The following is an 18,454-nucleotide window of genomic DNA, read 5'->3' on the forward strand; positions in this document are numbered from 1 at the left end:
AATCTCCGATACAAAGAGATAAGTAAATGATTACATGAATACCTATTTCATTCTGTTGCTCTTAAAGGAATGGATAAAGAGGCTTTCTGTGTGCAACAGCAGGCCTCAGATTAGCCCAGCAGAGTTCACAAAAATGGAGAAGCAAATATCTGCTGATTGTAATTGAACCAAGGAATTGCTGCTCAATATTGTTAGTGTTTCTCAGTGGAATACATTTACAAAAGCTTATGCTAAACGCTATTCTGCACTGGAAGCAGAGGGAATACGGAAGGATTCAGATTAAGAAAACCCAAAAATACAGAGTGGGTTTAAAGGCAAAGGACAATGTTCTGCTGGTAAACGTAAAAGTTCTGCAGTGAAGGGAAAGCATAACCTCTCCCATATATAGTGTATTTCTTCTAATGAGTTACATTTTATTCATATGCAGATACTATTAACTCATGAATTATTTGGCCACATTTCTTTCTTTCTAACTTATGCACTGTTTGTAAAATAGATTTACTTTACATTTTGTATCCCTAGTACTTTAAAAACACTGACTACATCTCTTAGAAGTAATAATGAATGGGAAAGTAGGTGGAAGAACTTTGTTGGCCAAAAGTGCATTTTCACACATAGGAGAATCCCCCCTACATTCTGAAATATTCATTTTCTAAAAGGTACTAGGTTCCTTAATTTTGGCATTGACTCAAACATTAATCTCTAACTTGGTTGCCGAGTTGGGGCTGTATTGGAGTTTGCAAGAGAGTTCCGGTATTATTTAACTTCACTTTATGACCAACCCCAGTCAGCTTTAAGAATGGCTTGTGTGAGATGTCTTTGAAATTCATCTCACTGATTAAAATATGCAAAATTATGCATAATATGTTAAAGCATCGACAGATGAATGTATATTTACCACCATTTGACAGAGCGCCGGCGTGACATGACCTCCCGGTGCTCCGTCAAAGATAACCTTCGCTGATGCCGGCACTTCCGCCGGGGCTTCTTTGACTGAGCGTCAGCATAGAAGCCCCGGCTGAAGTGCATTGGTAAGTCTGGGGGAGGGGGGCAGAGCGGCATATCAGGGGTTATAAAGCATATTAGTGGGCAGAGTGGCATATCTGGGGGGCAGAGTGGTGTATCTATAGGTAACGTGCATTATGAATTAAGGGGGAAGGATCATCAAATGGCTATTGGCTTTTCAAATTTCTGTTTATATATAAACATATGCTGTCTAACTGCATAATAGATACCAAAAATGATAAAATACATGTATTCCTGTTCATTAGATAAAATACTGCTTTACCATTCCACTCATGTGTATTTTTTCTCAAAAAATATATTTTTTTTCTTTAAAACAGCACCAAACGACCTGTAATCGGGTGCGGCCTATAATCGAGCCAATACGGTATATAGGTATTTGTCTTGATTTCAGAAACACATCATATATCATGATTTTTATGCTTGGCAGAGTTAAAACTGGATCATGTACATCTACTTTTTATATTTTCTTATTTTTTTAGTTTATTTATCTATTCATTAGATAGATTTCTCTCTAACCCTCCTAACCCAAAATGTAAAAAAAAACTATTTAAGGTTGAAAAAACAGCAGATATACAAAGACTGCTGGTAACATTATAATAGAGTGATCAAGCAGCTAAAAGTAGATATTTATTCTAAAGAAATATATATATATTTACCCTATCACAGTGTTCTATGCCTCACGATCAATGCAGCTATACATAGATATTTATTGTAAAAAAAAAAATATATATTTCCCCTATCACAGTGTTCTATGCCTCACGATCAATGCCAAGGACAGTGCTTACTGTTGTTCCCCTTAGCAACATGCATGTGATTGGCTCCTTGAGCAATCACATGCACGGAAATACCCCCTATTGGTTGTTGCTGGTCTGCCTGTTTCTCTAATTATAATATAAGCTTGTGAGTCCCCCAACATTTTGTGTTGCACCTATGTTATTCACAACAGTATCTACAAGTTCTATAACAGAGAAGAATTATTACTACATTACATCATCTGTGAGGATGAGAGGAGACAAAGGAATGCTTAGTAATCATGTTTTATATACATTGCAAGCCTGTATTCTTTTTAAACCCATCCCTATGCTTGGAACTCAAAAACCATGTTCCAAATACGAAATTGTGGTAAGGAGAAATATACAGCATTATTGATTCACTAATATGCATTTGGTATAATGGTGTTAGAGGCAGCTGTCTAGTGAAGCGTTATTATGGCAGGAAAGCTTGCAACACAGATATAAATTGCAATAAAACTGTACAACATTAAGGGACCTCATAGATACATTAAACTGCGCAGAAGGAAGTAATTTAGAGTGATAGTCCCCTTAGTAATATGTATACTAGTCTCGGCAATAATGAACTATTAAATGAAAGCCTTATTTTGTATTGCTTAAAACAGGCCATTAATACTTAGTATGACTGTATCTCTGAATGAGACATTCAAAAAGCCATTATGTTTTCAACATAGGTTAATAATAGGACCATTTTTCCACCCACACTTTGGCACAGCTACTGCGTTTTGGGGCTGAAGTGGGAGGCAGTGTGGAACAGAGATTAGAAAGACAACTTATAACTAACATGCTATGCCAGTTCTGATAAAATAATACCAGATTGGAAATGACTGTTTACTCTCTAAGTGATTATATGACTTTTTATTTTTTTGGTAAAAGATGTGTTGTTCTGTAATAATTCCTGCCAATGCAGCTTAGTATATATTAGTTTGGTTAAATATCTGCAGCATTGTACAAAGATGCTTTCATGTTTATCTGATTTTGCCAAGCACATCTATCTCTTTGGATCAGTCAATTGCATCAACAATTTGATATAAAATACATTATTTTGTGTTTTAATTACTGTTTAGCTCATTTCCTAAATACAAAGCAAGGTATACTATGATGGAACATAAGGGGCAGAAACGTTTTTGTTTGGCACTTTTGTGTACTTAAAACATTTTTTCAAACAACAAACTTCTTTTGCATTCAGATAGAATACGTCTATGGTTCAGGGGTGAAACAAAAACATATATATATATATATAACAGGTTCAGATCATTTTGACAGTTGGCAAATGGGAACATTAACACAGTTATTTTTCAGAATGAGCAGTTCCATCCAGACGTATCAATTATTTTGCTATTTCTGGGTTATGGAGTATTTCAAAGTAATATTGGGTACCAGCTATTTGATCTTGACACGCACCTGAGTTGTTGATATAATAATCATTGTACAAATATTAGATAACAGACTGAGAACATAAATGGTGCATAACGTAACCCCTCAAAAACAGGAGAGGTATGCAATGTAAGTTTTGTATTACTCATTCCAATGGCCCTGGAATGTTGGCCAAGTTTCTAAATGAATTCAAGCTCTTCATTAAAAGGGATTTTATGTAAATTAGCTAATATCCAAAATCTGTGTTTCTAAGGCACATTAAAAAGCAGTGCACATTCTTTGGAATTCCTATAAAGGTTGCCTGTTGCAAATAAACAAAGGCCTTATTAAAACATCCCACGTTGTTTGCATTGTTATCCCGATGAGTACAGTCGTCCTATTTACAAAGCGGTACAAGATGTCTTTGACAGTAATCTGCTTTAGTGGTAATTACAAATGTCAAGCCACTAAGCACCAACTAGAAGAAAAGAAAGTGAGTGACTCTTGAGTGAATCAAGGTTCATGGGCTGACAGCAGCAACTAGCACTTCAGAATTTTGAAGTCTGCTCTATAAACCTTTCCTTTCACTTAACTAATATTATTAATGTATCAATGGCCAAGTCTGGTGAGTTTCCTGGCCTTGTATAATGCACAGTTAATGGTTAATGGATTTAACTATGCATTATGCAGGACCAACTAAGCAATTCTTGTAGGACAACATCAGTTGTGTGCATGGGCGTAGGAACCCCTAAAAATCTGGGGGGGATAGCATTTTTTCTGGTAGGGTATACCTGACCATTTCACCAACAGGGACTTTATGACATCACATTATAAATACATAGACATTAATATGAAGTTGGTCCCCCTTTGCCGCTATAACGGCTTTCACTCATCTGGGAACGATTTCCACAAGATTTTGGAGAGTTTCTGTGGGGAATTTTTGCAGCCATGCCTTTATGGACCTTGTTTTGTACACTGGGGCACAGTCATGATGGAATAGAAAAGGACCTTCCCCAAAACCGTTCCCACAAAGTTAGAAGCATAGTGCTGTCCAAAAAGGTATATCACCTACAGCTCATAAAACGTTCTACTGGATGAATGGGAGAAAATTCCCACAGAAACAGAAAAATCTTACAACCACAGATGGACCCCACTGGACACGGACACAGACACTACTGTGATGTATTGAAGGAACCATCTAAGACTCCTAACACGTCATGCACACAGGAACATATCCACACACTTAAACACTTGAATAACATACACACGCACACAATAATACACCCCAAAACATTCCCACCCTAATATACCTAGACACATGCCCACCATAACACACCTGGAAACATACTATCATACCCATAAAAACAGATGTGCACAATAACAAACCCACAAACATACGCTATCACACCCAGACACGCAAACACATCCTTCACTTACTCTGCCTACCCCTAGATTAACTCGTGGTGCTTTGTATTAGTGATGCCCTAGACCAAGTAGCACCCCGAAATATTCTCTTGTGTCCGAATGCTGTGACATACAGTGACACACATACTCATTTTAACCAGAAATAGGCCTGGATTTAACCCTAGGTGCCCCTGAGTTAAACATGTGTTACAGGGAATCATAATCTTCCCTTTAAGTACGACATGCCTGCTCATACACACATATACACTATCCATACACACATATACACTATCCATACACACATATACACTATCCATACACACATATACACTATCCATACACACATATACACAATCCATACACACATATACACTATCCATACACACATATACACTATCCATACACACATATACACTATCCATACACACATATGCACTGCCCTTACGCATGCCTGCCCACAAAAACACACACATACACTGCAATTGCCTGCACATACACACTTGCCAGTACTCACACATATGCACTACCCTTATACACGCCTGCCCAAACATACATAAACTGCTCACACACACACACGCCTCCCCATAAATATACACTGCCTTTGCACATACTTACACAGACGTATACACTATAAGACAAATACACTCCTTATATACACACACATATACACTGCCCATACAGACGTACACATATACACTGCCCATACAGACGTACACATATACACTGCCCATACACACGTACACATATACACTGCCCATACACACGTACACATATACACTGCCCATACACATGCACTGCCCATACACACATACACATATACACTGCCCATACACACATACACTGCCCATACAGATATACACATATACACTGCCCATACACACGTACACTGCCCATACACATATACACTGCCCACACACACGTACACATATACACTGCCCATACACATATACACTGCCCATACACACGTACACATATACACTGCCCATACACATGTACACACGTACACATATACACTGCCCATACACATATACACTGCCCACACACACACGTACACATATACACTGCCCATACACACGTATGCACATACACTGCCCTTATATGCGTGTGCCCATACACACATATGCCTGCCCAAGTGCCCATACACATTCATAGACATTGCCCATATACATGCCTCACTATATATATATATATATATATATATATATATATATATATATATATATATATATATATATATATATGCCCACACACATATCTACCATCAGACCCCCCCTTGTTTTGCACATCAGACCCCCCTCATTTTGCACATCAGACTCGTTTTGCACATCAGACCCCCCCTCGTTTTGCACATCAGACCCCCCCTCGTTTTGCACATCAGACCCCCCCTCGTTTTGCACATCAGACCCCCCCTCGTTTTGCACATCAGACCCCCCCCCTCGTTTTGCACATCAGACCCCCCCTCGTTTTGCACATCAGACCCCCCCTCGTTTTGCACATCAGACCCCCCCCTCGTTTTGCACATCAGACCCCCCCCCCTCGTTTTGCACATCAGACCCCCCCCCTCGTTTTGCACATCAGACCCCCCCCTCGTTTTGCACATCAGACCCCCCCCCCTCGTTTTGCACATCTCTTACCTTTCTCTTCTTCTCTTCTGCTTTCTGCTTGCTCTTCCTCCTCCCCTTCTGGTGGTTTGCCGCTCTAGTGCAGTGCAGCTGCGCAGAGCTGTTTCTGCTGAGCGCCGGGGTTGGGATATAAACGTCATATCCCATCGCCCGGCACTCAGTGACAGACAGCACACCGGTAAGTGTTGGACTGGTTAGGGAAATCCCCAACCAGTCCTGCACGCTGCAGCTGCTGACCGGGCAGCTGTGCACCGAGGGCACTGGGGGGGATTGCTCTATTATCGGTCCCCCCCGCATGATTTCCTGGGGGGGATCTGTCCCCCCCGTCCCCCCCGGTTCCTACGCCCGTGGTTGTGTGGACACTTCATAGTGATAGCTGGGAATTCTCCAGGTTTGACCCTGAGTGTCTGTGGGAGCAGCATTTAGTCATGTATACCCACTTCCCCTCCTACTTAAGACTATCTTGGGCTAACCTCATCCAATGAATGATTAGCTCCGCCTAGATGGTCATCCTGCCATGCCCCTCACAAAGCCATTCCCCCAGAAGAGGGAGAGCTTCAGGTCGCCTACCCTGGGAAGTTCCCAGGTACATTTGTGGTGAACATAGTGAGATGAATAGTGAGATGAAATGTTTTGGGTAGCCTAAATTTTGCTACAATTCACTGTTTTTCTGCATAGACCTCAGTTTGTTCAATTTAAAATGTAAACTAGTCCAAACTTTACTAAACTTTACTAAAGCTAATTCCTTAGGTTGTTGAGCAGGTGGTGGGTGCCAATACCAGATTCTGACCTGGTATTGCAGTTTAGGGCTATAACAAAAAAAAATCTGTGATAGTAGGTTATATTATGGCTTACCAATTCATAACACACTTGATACTTGCAACCAAAACAATACTATTACAATACTATACTATTACAAAACAATACTATTACATATATATATTTAAAAAAAAATGTATGTATATGATGTGTTTCCGGTTTGATTTCTTTATTTACTCAGTTTTAAGATAAATTAGTAACTTTCTATGGACCTATGCAGTGAGCATTTTGGACAAGCATCTACTCTATCTCCTCTTACCCTTTTAGGACCATTTATTAATCAAATTTTAAAGATTTAGGTAAATAAAAAAATATCAAGCAATGAGGAAGAGATGGCCAGGTGCTTGATAGTAATTATGTTGTAAGCACAAGAGACAGGAAATAAAAATGCAAATGTGCTATTAAATCATCTTCATTGAAAAACTGCTGAACTATTTTAGAAAATGTTAATATAACATAGTTTTTGTGTCCCAGCAATTAATTTAAAGATGTTTTTGGTTTGTTGGTTTTCTTTCAGGTGATTGCTTTGCCTTGAGTCAGTAGGAAGTCTATAAAGTAAATCTGGCCTTAAAGTTGCTAAAATATTTCCCTTGAGCTATTGTCTCTTTGTAATTTCATATTATGGGTTCGGAGTCAGACAGACATGACTGCAATTATTCCCCGGTAGGCTCAGGTGAAGCGGAGCTCTGTCAGTAGCTCTGTGTCAGGGGGTAATAATGTTTCATGAATCCTGACAGAACACAGAGAAATAAAACAGAACATACCCTAAAACAGTATAAAAGGAACAGAAACAAACATTTTTATAGCAATTTACATGGTAGCAAAAATACCATATAAATGGTCAACAATACGGTTTCAGGTTATCTGACTTCAATGTCTTTATGATTGTGGGTTTTTTTTTCTTTTTTTCCAGAGATATAATATTTTTTTTCCTAAGAAATTCTAATCTCATAGAGTTTTGTGTTACTTGTATTGTTAAGATGCATGAGCCCAATATACCCTTTGCTTTATTTGTAGTATTGAGGGACATGGGCTCAGTGTACCCTTTGCTTTAATTGTAATTTTAAGAGACATGAGTACAGTGCACCCCTTGCTTTAACTGTAATTTAAAAAAAAAAAAAATCCTCCAGCGTTGTATTATATGTCTTTGTTAAATACTTGTGTTGCATGTTTGACTAGCTAACTGTAGCCAGTACAGAGGGAATATAGCACCAGCAGTACACATATCTATTTTATGTATCGAACAACCAATAAACTTGTATCTATTGAACTGCTGTATAAACTACTACTGTATACACCATTATTCAGAGAACAACAAGGCCACACACATACAGTACTGCCACTGGTACCATGTCTAAAGCAGACACAGCAGTATAAAAAATGTCTCCTTCTCCTTAGTGTTAAAAGGAAGATGTCACCTGTCAAATACCTACATGTGTTAACATTTAGGAACTTAGCATACATCGTATGAATTTATGATTTCCAACCCTGGAAATTGTCTCTAATAAAAAAATCTATCTATCTATCTATCTATCTATCTATCTATCTATCTATCTATCTATCTATATGTGTGTGTGTGTGTTAAGCCTTTTTTAAATATTACAAAGTGTGTCCTGCACCATTCCTCAAAGTAAAGGCATTTCTGATTCCAGGGTATATAGTGTTTTATGATAAGGGGTCTTCAAATTGCCGAGGAATATTTCCATGACTGCAAATGGCAAAGTAAGCAAAATACCATATTGTAAAAAAAAAAAACATTCTGAAATGAGTACAAAATGAGTCTATAATTCTGTTGAGTTCAAACAGTATAGTTATGTAGATAAAGAACATAATCTGACATTAACACAAATATCAAATGCTACTAAAAAATGGATTGCTGGAGCTCAAGATCTAAATTGGACTTCTGTTCTGAATAAATGCTATCACACCGAATCTTCTACAGAGGTGAAATGCATTAAAACAACTGACACGGAATTAAATGAATCAATCAGATTACACAAAATGCAGTTCGGTAAGCACAATTTTTCTGCAGCTTGGGAGTGGAGACTATATTCTGAAAGATGGATTTCCCTTACTTTCAGATAAAATCACTTTAACCATTGTTGTGATTCCAAACTCCAAATGGAAATATAAGACACACAATAAAACAGGTCATTTATGCAAAATACACAAGGCTTCAAACATAAGAAAGATTGATTGACCCTCGGGACACCAGGTGGAATGGAAGGGGATGCAATCATATCTGTCCCGGTCCCACATGTGTATCATGATGGGCACAGCTGGCAAATTGACTTTAACCCTTTGTCTGTTGTGGTTTATGGTACATTCACCTTGCAGGAAAACTTTCCATTTGGGCTTTTGGAAAAAAAAGAAATGTATCCAGTCCTTAGCAGCTAACATATATTGTAAACAACGTAATTACCTTAGGCTATCCCTAAGAAGTACCATGAAGTAAGCAAATACAGCGTATAAACACCATGATGCACAGCTGCAGTGCAGTTCTGATGTCATAGTTTTCCATATACATCCTACTCCTGGCATTCTAACCTGGATGGTCTACCACATAGTGACTTTAACTGGGGTGCCTCATTAAAAAAGCACCATGTGCAACTGCTCTGATTTTAACAGGGTCCTGCTGTGTAAATATTCAGTTAGGGACACAAGAAAAAGGGAAATCACGGGACTGCTCTGATAGAATAATATTTCTGCAGATCTAATTGACAGTTCTGAAATGGAACTTGTGTTACATTTTAGACGTGTACATTTTATCAATGTTATATAATCCAGTGTTAATAATTAATTACAAGGTCCTGTTCTGTCTATTACATACAAAATCATCACACATATTGAAAGTATATATGAAATGTATAATAGTGAAATAAATTAATTCATGTCCCATGGATGATAGCATTTTCAACACCATGATGTTTATAACATGAATGGTTCCTTTTAGTTATTGCATAGTCCCTTGGTCTAATAATACTAACTAAATATTTATTAAAGAGAGATTAGTAGATACAGAGAGGCATAAATTACTAGTTTGATAGAATTATCTACAACCTAAAAAATATTTTTTTAAATGTATGTGTGTGTGTCTATAAATATATGGTGTTCATATAAGGTGTATACATATAAGGCGTTCAATAATGACCATAAACTCAAGGCTTTTGAAAGGAAAACCATAAATGATTAGACAGTCATAGTATTCATCTTGGAGATCCTACTTTTGCCATAAAACACAGCTCATTTAAGGTACTTCATTGTGTAACTTCATATCTTATAGAATCAGGTATGCATACTAAACATAACAACAACATTAAGTGTCACATTGCGGGGTTTTTTGTCTTTCATAATAAAGGTTGGATTCCATTACCTGAGACAAATATATCCTATCTTCCCGTATGCCAAAATACAAAATTTGGAAGAATGAGAAACATCAGTGATATATTTCTCACAAGTCTGGGAACTGCCATTAAATAGCTGGGCCTCTATTCTATTACCTGTGATAAATGTATCACTAGTTATATCTTCAAGCTCCCTACAGGCTATAATGGAAAATTTGGAAGAATAAAAAAATTATATATTTATCACAGTTAATAGAATATAGCCTTAGCTCTGCAAAGGGGTCGGTCTCAGGGGAAACGTCAAAACTTAATAGCCAAGACAGGGTAACACAATTCAGTCAGAGAACATGATAAATATGTTTCAAGTATTGGACTTAAGGGTATTTGGGTATAGAAAAATAGATGGTTTTGGTTCAAACCTGCCCAACCTACCTGAAAAAAACTTAAAACGCACACACACACACACACACATACATGAGGTTTGGGGTCACCATGGGTTTGTTGTCTGCTCTTATCAACCTGTTCTTATTCTTATTCCAGGAAAAGGAGAGAAACCAACTGAGCTGAAATGAATCAGATTCTATTTTGTATGTTTAACCAAGAAATGTGAATAAATAAATATGGTTTCCACACATAATCTTAACCACATTAAAACATGTAATACAAAATAACCACCATGAGAAGCGATTGGATTATTCTCACGTTAACATAGTAAGTGAAAATTATAATATCATTTTTTTGGCAAAATGTTGCCCTTATGTCATTTACTTGTACTCTGATTTGCTCTCTGCATTGAATGAGAGTTGAATTTTAATGCTGACTTCTAATGAGGAAAATCTGGAGATAGAGGAAGTGGATGGGGTCAAGCCATCTTCCATTTTATCTCAGACACTTGAAATTATAGGGCACATTTATTTCTACCCTTCCTGCTCTGTGGGTTAAAATGGAAATGAGAAATAACAAGGTTAAGCTTGATGTAAGAAAGATAACAGACCTTGTAAGTCTCATGAAAGTGAAATGGGAGATGTCAATATCTAAAGCATGCCGCTCTCTTAATCTCCTGGATAAACTAACAGGATGAAGAAGGGCTATCATCCATGAGAAAGAGCACACAGATGCTGTAGTGAGGAGACAGGATATATATCATCCGGCCCTTATCAGCTATATCCAATTCAAATGGACTACAGCTATAAGTCTTTAAAAACGAATTGCGCATGCTCTTGGCACCAAAGGGGTTAATGTATTTTATCAGCATTCACAATGGTTTACAAGTTAAAAGAAAGCAATTATAATGACGATACATACAAAACAAGCAGACACGGATAGATAGATAGATAGATAGATAGATAGATAGATAGATAGATAGATAGATAGATAGATAGATAGGGAGATAGTATAATAAGTAATATTCTATCTAATTTATATATGTAATATGTGTTACATTTTTCAAATTTGGCTTGGAATTTGATTGAATTCGAATGACAAACAAGTTTTATTGCAACTGTCCGTCTGATATACAACTACTGGCTCATGGCACTACTGAAAATTTGTGTGGCTATTCAGACAGTTATTCACTATCTTACCCTTTAGTGAACAAAGACATTATCACAAAAATGGAAACAAAAACAAGAATACACTTTGCATCCTGCAGACAGAAAGTAGTTTATTTCAAGCATGTATTGTAGCTAGGGTTGGATAAGACTTTTGCTGTTGAGACTACATTTCCTATGACTCTAAGTCTGGTATTTTAGGTATCATGGGAAGGTGAGTACTCAACACCTTGATTGCCAAAGATTAACTTTTATATCACTATAGATACTGCAGCTGCTGTGGAATTCCCATCTCAGGATTTTGAACCATCTATATAGTTGGCTGAACATTTTGAGAAATGTAATAACAGCACTTTCCAAATGTTAGCCAAAACTGCTGCAAAACTACCACGTGTCCTATTTTGCTTCCAAGCCTTTATGTCCCTTTTTACTACCCTCTAACTAACCTCAGAATGTTTGTTGTGCATTACAGAGCTACACTTCTTGACTGCAACTCCCATGATGTTGAGCAAGCATCTTTGCTGGCTGAATTTTATGGGACTAGCAGCTATTAACAGTAGGTTGGGCTTTGGGGGGCTACATTTGGTCTACAGTACAAACACTAAGCCAGTCGTATTGCTAGCTGAACTTCATGAGAATTGTAGTTAAAGGCTTGGGTTGTGATGCCCTATAACACACACTAAGTTTTTTGTTGTTGACTGCATCTCCTATGATATACAATCAACTATTGCAGGGTGAACACCATAGAAATTATAGCTTGAGGTAGTTGTGGCTAATTTTTACCACCCAAAATAGTGTAAATTACATTTCTCATGTTGCGTAGGTACATGCTGGTCTGTTGGCTACAACCATTGTTATATCATTTTTCCGATTAATGAATAACTAATATTTGCCTCCCATCAGGAAACAACTCTCCCGTGCCAACAAAGGTAGGCAATGAGGAGGGGGTATTGGGATGAGGAGGATATTTTTTTCCTCCTGGAAAAAATCCCGCGGATACCCATGTATGAAAACTGTAGACATATAATGCTATAATATAATTTTATAGAAAGACTCAGAAACCTTTAGTGTAAACTGCAGATGTGTAAGATCGCAGCATGTGTATAGGCATATGTTTCTGGTTGCTTTTACTCCCCAGCATGTTCCTAAAGATACCTCAGAAGAAAGGCAAGGCCTACTTAAGACCTAGTGAAATGCATTGGGCCCTCTCTTCCATGTTTTTATACATGATGGTGGCCTTCTGCATGTAATAGCACTTTGACCACTCAACTGGCTAATAGCACATTTGGTCCCACTAGCTGGACATCTGCTCCTTTGCAGCAGTGTTGTGTATTTTTAGGATATGTAGAATACTGATTTTTATTTGCTTTGTGAGTACATTTTTTTGTTTAGTGAAGTCATTTTGTTGCTGTACGACTGGCAACTTTTGCCTTTTATTCAGCAGTATGGATATGTACATTTATTAAAGAGCCTTAACGAGTGAACTTGTGAGTGTATGGCACAGGTATTCCTTGTGTTTGTGCAAGATCAAACTGTACTATGTATTTTCAAATTTTTTTCGCCTACTGACAAGTAACAGTTTTTGTATTAGTACCATTAGTAGAATTCTGTATCACCATCAGCAGCAAATTGCTGCATAAAATCTTGGTGACAAATTACTAAAGGGTTAATATTTAGTCGAAGGATCGGCTTGTTTATGATGTATGCTATAATTCTGGAGTGGTCTTTACATTTTCCATAAGCAAGTACATATATACAAAAAAGAAAAAGTGCTGAATGCTTTGAAGACGTTTAAATAATAAGCTCCTTAAAAACATAATGTTATGTATATGTCAAAATTCTTACCTTTACTTTGGGGTGGATTTTGACTCCTGTCTCGCAGGACGTTGATCTGGTAGACAGCTCCGTAAGGCTCAAAAAGATCTTTAAGTTCCTTTTCTGACCATGACCGTGGGATCTGACCTACAAACATCTTAATGGAATCTGGGTCTGGCTGGTCTGAGTGATCCAAAGCTCCATTCATTTTGTTGGTTGTACCGTTACTGTTGAAAGAAAAAAAGTACAAAACATCAGGATCACCAAACAACAGAGCAAACTGCAGCACAAGGGCTTGTAAAAAAGTCTTAATAAAAAAAAACAAGATTACATTTTTATAGGTTCTGCCTTATAAATCAGTTTGCAAACCAGGATACCAAGTGCCTAGAATTCAATAATAACAAATATAGGGGCAAACAGTGCAAAAAAAGTTCAGCTTCTGATAATAGTAACGCCATGCATTATTCTTGTTTTTCCTGTTCGGCAGCGCTGATTTGGGCAATAAAGTCATGAAAAGAATATGAAACACTAGGCAATCTGTCAGATGACTAATGCCGGATACCAGTGATAAAGCTGTAGATTGTGTTAAGCTTCCATGCATGCCTCAGATTAGTATAGCATTGCTCTACTAAATGTGGCAGCTTGCAGTAGATCAGATCCCACTCCCAAGGAATGAGGAAGACTGAAAACTCAAGCCTACTGTTACTATTCTGAACAAAGGCTTTGATTCACAAGAGCAAGTATTCAACGCAATGACAGCTTCATATGGCATGCCAGAAAGCACTCATGTCTGCACTGGATTAATTACTATTACATTCGTCCTTTCCTAATCGTTAGTCCATTTATTATATTTAATATCTAATCCTGTATGTATATCTGTAATAAATGATGGAAGCATTGATAAACACTAACTTACATCCATCAGGCAAGTCTGATTTTTTTCTCCAGAGAAATCCTGTATTGCAGGGGTAGGTATATGCAAATGAGGTTTGGATCCTGCCCTGGGTGTGGCTCAGGGCAGGGACCCCAATTTACCAGCATGCTCTCTGCTGCATTCTTGGATATAACATTATTATATGTTTTTTTATCACGCCACCTAATTTCCTTGTCATTATCACAAAAAGTGCATGATGGAGGTGGACTGGATTATTGACTTAGTCATAAAATAGAACATATTAGCTATTTAGGCAGAGCTGGAGACATATAAAGACATTTGATGTGCCTTCTACTGATTACTTGTTTAATACATTTAACAACAGAGGGATGCATTTCTGCATGTATTGCTCACTATGCTGTTTTTTGAATGAGTACAACTACTGATCCCTGCAGTGATCGGATCATATCGGGCTCTAAACCATTTTATTAGCTTAACCGTGTACTTCCTGCGCAGTATTCTCTTTTGCTAGCATAGTCTCTTTTTTTTGGAACATACATAATAATGGTTGAAGAACAGAAGAAGATAATAAATGCTGGGACTCCTAACGTTTCTAGAGTACATAGTGTTTATTTGTATCTGCATATCCTTAGATATGTATATGCATTTACATCTAAGGATATGCACGGTATCTTTTCTCCTTAGGCTACATAAGTAGGAAGCCCTGGCCCTTGCACAGAAGACACCATATCTCATTTTCATAATGTATTTTTATTATCAAAATGACAACTGCCATGCATTGATTTACATTGAACATGGGTAGTCATGGGTAGTCAAACCTTCAGATTTAAATATAATTCCAGTTATATTGTATATAAGTACTACAAGCATTTGCAAGCCATAAACACTGAAGGGGCTACTGTTTGACAGTCAACGGTCAATACCAAATAAAGGATCCACAGAAACTATCCTCACATAGTGGCCAGATTAAATAAATGGGATAGCAAATTGACCCAAACAATGTGAATTTTGTATTTAAAATGTAGGGCAAGTTTGGAAAATGGGAATGAACTATTTAACATGTTTTCCCTAGCCCATTATGCGTAAACTGTTGAGTACCACGAAGTGTGAAAAAGACAGAGAACAGTATTTCACGCAGCTTTCTGATATACAAATAGTAAGAGGTTCGGATTTTTATTTTTCTCCAGATGGCAAAACATTTCATACATTATTGACCATAATATTTACACCATATTATTCTCAATGGTGCTCGCTATAAGATGATTAGTTCAGTACTGAAGCCACACTTGGATAAGTTCCCTGTGGGCTGATCAGACACAGCCTTGCTAACTCAATCCTAACACAACCCATACTGTTTGGCACACGCGTGTGCACAGCCCACATGTGCTGTTAAGTGTATTTGTGTGTGCTTTTTAGCATTTTAGTGACTTCTCTGGCACAAACCTACTCAATAGCATGTAAAATAATTGTAACAAAAAAAAGAAACATTTTTCAGGTTGCATAGAAACAACTGGTACTCATTGATACTCTGTGCCATGAATTTTAAACCCATTTTAACTAGTTCAATGATGCACAATTAATTGTAGACCACGATTATCTTATTCAGCTTTCTTCTAGAAATCCTTTTCATTTTTTTTCATTTTTCTCCATTTTAAGTAAACATATGTTTTAAATAAATAATGAGATAGCTATGATTCCCTTGCTGTATTAAATATATTGAGACCTTAAGTACACAAGAAATTCCAAATACTTGATATTGCAAAATAGAAAATGAAAATCAATAGAACAAGTAGCCCCTGTTTTTTATAAGATCTGTTCTTTATTAGACAAGATCTAGGCAATTTACACAATCTATATACTCCAGCTTTGTTTATCAGAAAGATTTCCATTGGGGTTAGCGTTATTGAGACCATCGATCGACTACAGGAGTGAAAGAGAGAGTTCCGCAACCTTCTTATTTAGATGAATACTGGTTATTAGACACATAGCGAAAAGAGAGAACAAATAATAATCTGTTTGTCCAGCCTAGTTTGTCATTTTCTACTTGCTATTATTGAAAGAAAGGCCAAGAACACGGGTCACTGCTCTGAGTTCCAATAGTGATCTCTAAACAAAGAGGAAACAACTTTGCTAGCTAAGACTGCATTAAAGACATGTGCTGCATACAAGAGCTGGAATTCAAAGGGTTACAAAAAGGGCAACAAATACAGTGTCGCCAGCCTTAAAAAATAGTGCCTGTTGTTATTTGTGTGGTTCTATGCACAAAAATAATAGTTAAAAAAAATAAAAAAATAAAAACACAATTGGCAGAAAACGAACACATGAAATAAGGTGAATATTGCCCTGATTGTGAAAACTTCCAGTCTTGCTAGCCTTTATTAGTGTATAACAACTGCAATTCTAACAATCCTAAAGCAAATAATGTCCTTATACCTAGTGGTTTAGGATCATGGGAATTGTAGATGATCAAAAAAATGTAGAATGCCTTATTTTCAACCCATGATCTAGGCTAAATGAATGAGGAGCAAAGAATTTAAAAGTGGAAAACAGACAAATGTGTGGTAACCCGAATAGCTTTCATTCCACCATTCTGTGATTGTTCACAATCTATGTGATGTTTTTCAGATATATTCTCTGTAAAGTAACGTGCAAAGAATCGGAAACACTCATAAACTAGAGATGCGTAGAAGGACTTGTTCAGATTCTGCTATCAACATCTTTTAATGCGGCCAAGTCACTTCATCTTCTTGCGCCTAAGGCAGAGAAACACAGATTGTATGCATCGTAGGGTTGATTGTAAAATTTATTCCCTTTGCCCAGCACAGTGTGCCACTAACTATATTGTAATTGTAAAGCGCATGGAGTCCCATAGGAGGCTATTTAAAATAATTTATACTGTTAGTTAATGTTGTAACGGATCCAAACTTAAAAGGACAGTGACTTCAACAGTGGTATGTTTAAATATTATGTATCCCATCAAAAAAGAATATATTCTGTGCCTTCATATCTACAACTCATTTTCTATGGGACTGAATACCCCTAACCACCACATTTACTAGAAGTAAATGTGAAGTAAATGTGGTGGCTCGGGGCACTGCCCTAGGTAAGGCCTAGGGCAGCATTCAAGGTATCGCTGCTTATTTTTCCAACTTAAGTGTCACGTGTCTCTAAAAAGTGTCTCTAAACATATGTTTCGGGTTCCATTGCTTTTGTAAAAATAAATATGGTCAGGTATGTTGAGAAGATGAATAACTTCATTTAGTGAGGGACAGATTAAGCATAATACCATGATAATAGCTTCATAATATTTCCTCGATCTGATAATCACAGCATTAAATATTAAGAAGAAGAAGACAACAATGTTGGCAGATATCCTCTATTAGCTAAATAAGGGAAATTCACAGTTGCATTTCTTTTTATTCTGTACTCCTTATAATTAAAGGTTATACAATTACATGTATAGTGTCTCTTACTTTCTCTTTGGCTCATTGAACAGCTTTCTCTAGCACAGGGTTTTACGCTCATGCCATCCATATACACTTGTGCAATCCCTTATCCCATGGCAATTAATGTCAAGGCACAGATGATTATTTATGAGAGAAAAAGTGAACTGTGAATCTTAGTGCCTCTGCGTGAATGGCAGGCTTGAGTCAGTGGCCAATTTAGCTTGGTGGACCGCAAGTGACCCAGCACTTCATCTTAATAACTGACAAGCTATCATCTTTATACTGAAGAGGAGCTTGAGGTCACATCTTAAGATAGTCAAGGCTTGGCTCCCTTAGGTCAGATTCAAATATTTTCTGTTATTTCGAAACATTTGAGACAAATTGCG

General features: G+C 37.2%; 1 protein-coding gene across 17 annotated transcripts in view; it reads right to left on the bottom strand.

The window, feature by feature from the left end:
• CELF2 (CUGBP Elav-like family member 2) overlaps nt 1-18,454 on the bottom strand; it is a 231,510-nt gene that overhangs the window by 103,294 nt on the left and 109,762 nt on the right. For all 17 annotated transcript variants that reach the window (XM_053465230.1, XM_053465229.1, XM_053465223.1 and 14 more), the window contains exon 2: nt 13,758-13,954. In XM_053465230.1, the coding sequence (XP_053321205.1) occupies nt 13,758-13,954 (197 nt within the window). The remainder of the gene's footprint in view (nt 1-13,757; nt 13,955-18,454) is intronic.

Source organism: Spea bombifrons, chromosome 4, assembly GCF_027358695.1.
Source record: "Spea bombifrons isolate aSpeBom1 chromosome 4, aSpeBom1.2.pri, whole genome shotgun sequence".
NCBI lineage: Eukaryota > Metazoa > Chordata > Amphibia > Anura > Pelobatidae > Spea > Spea bombifrons.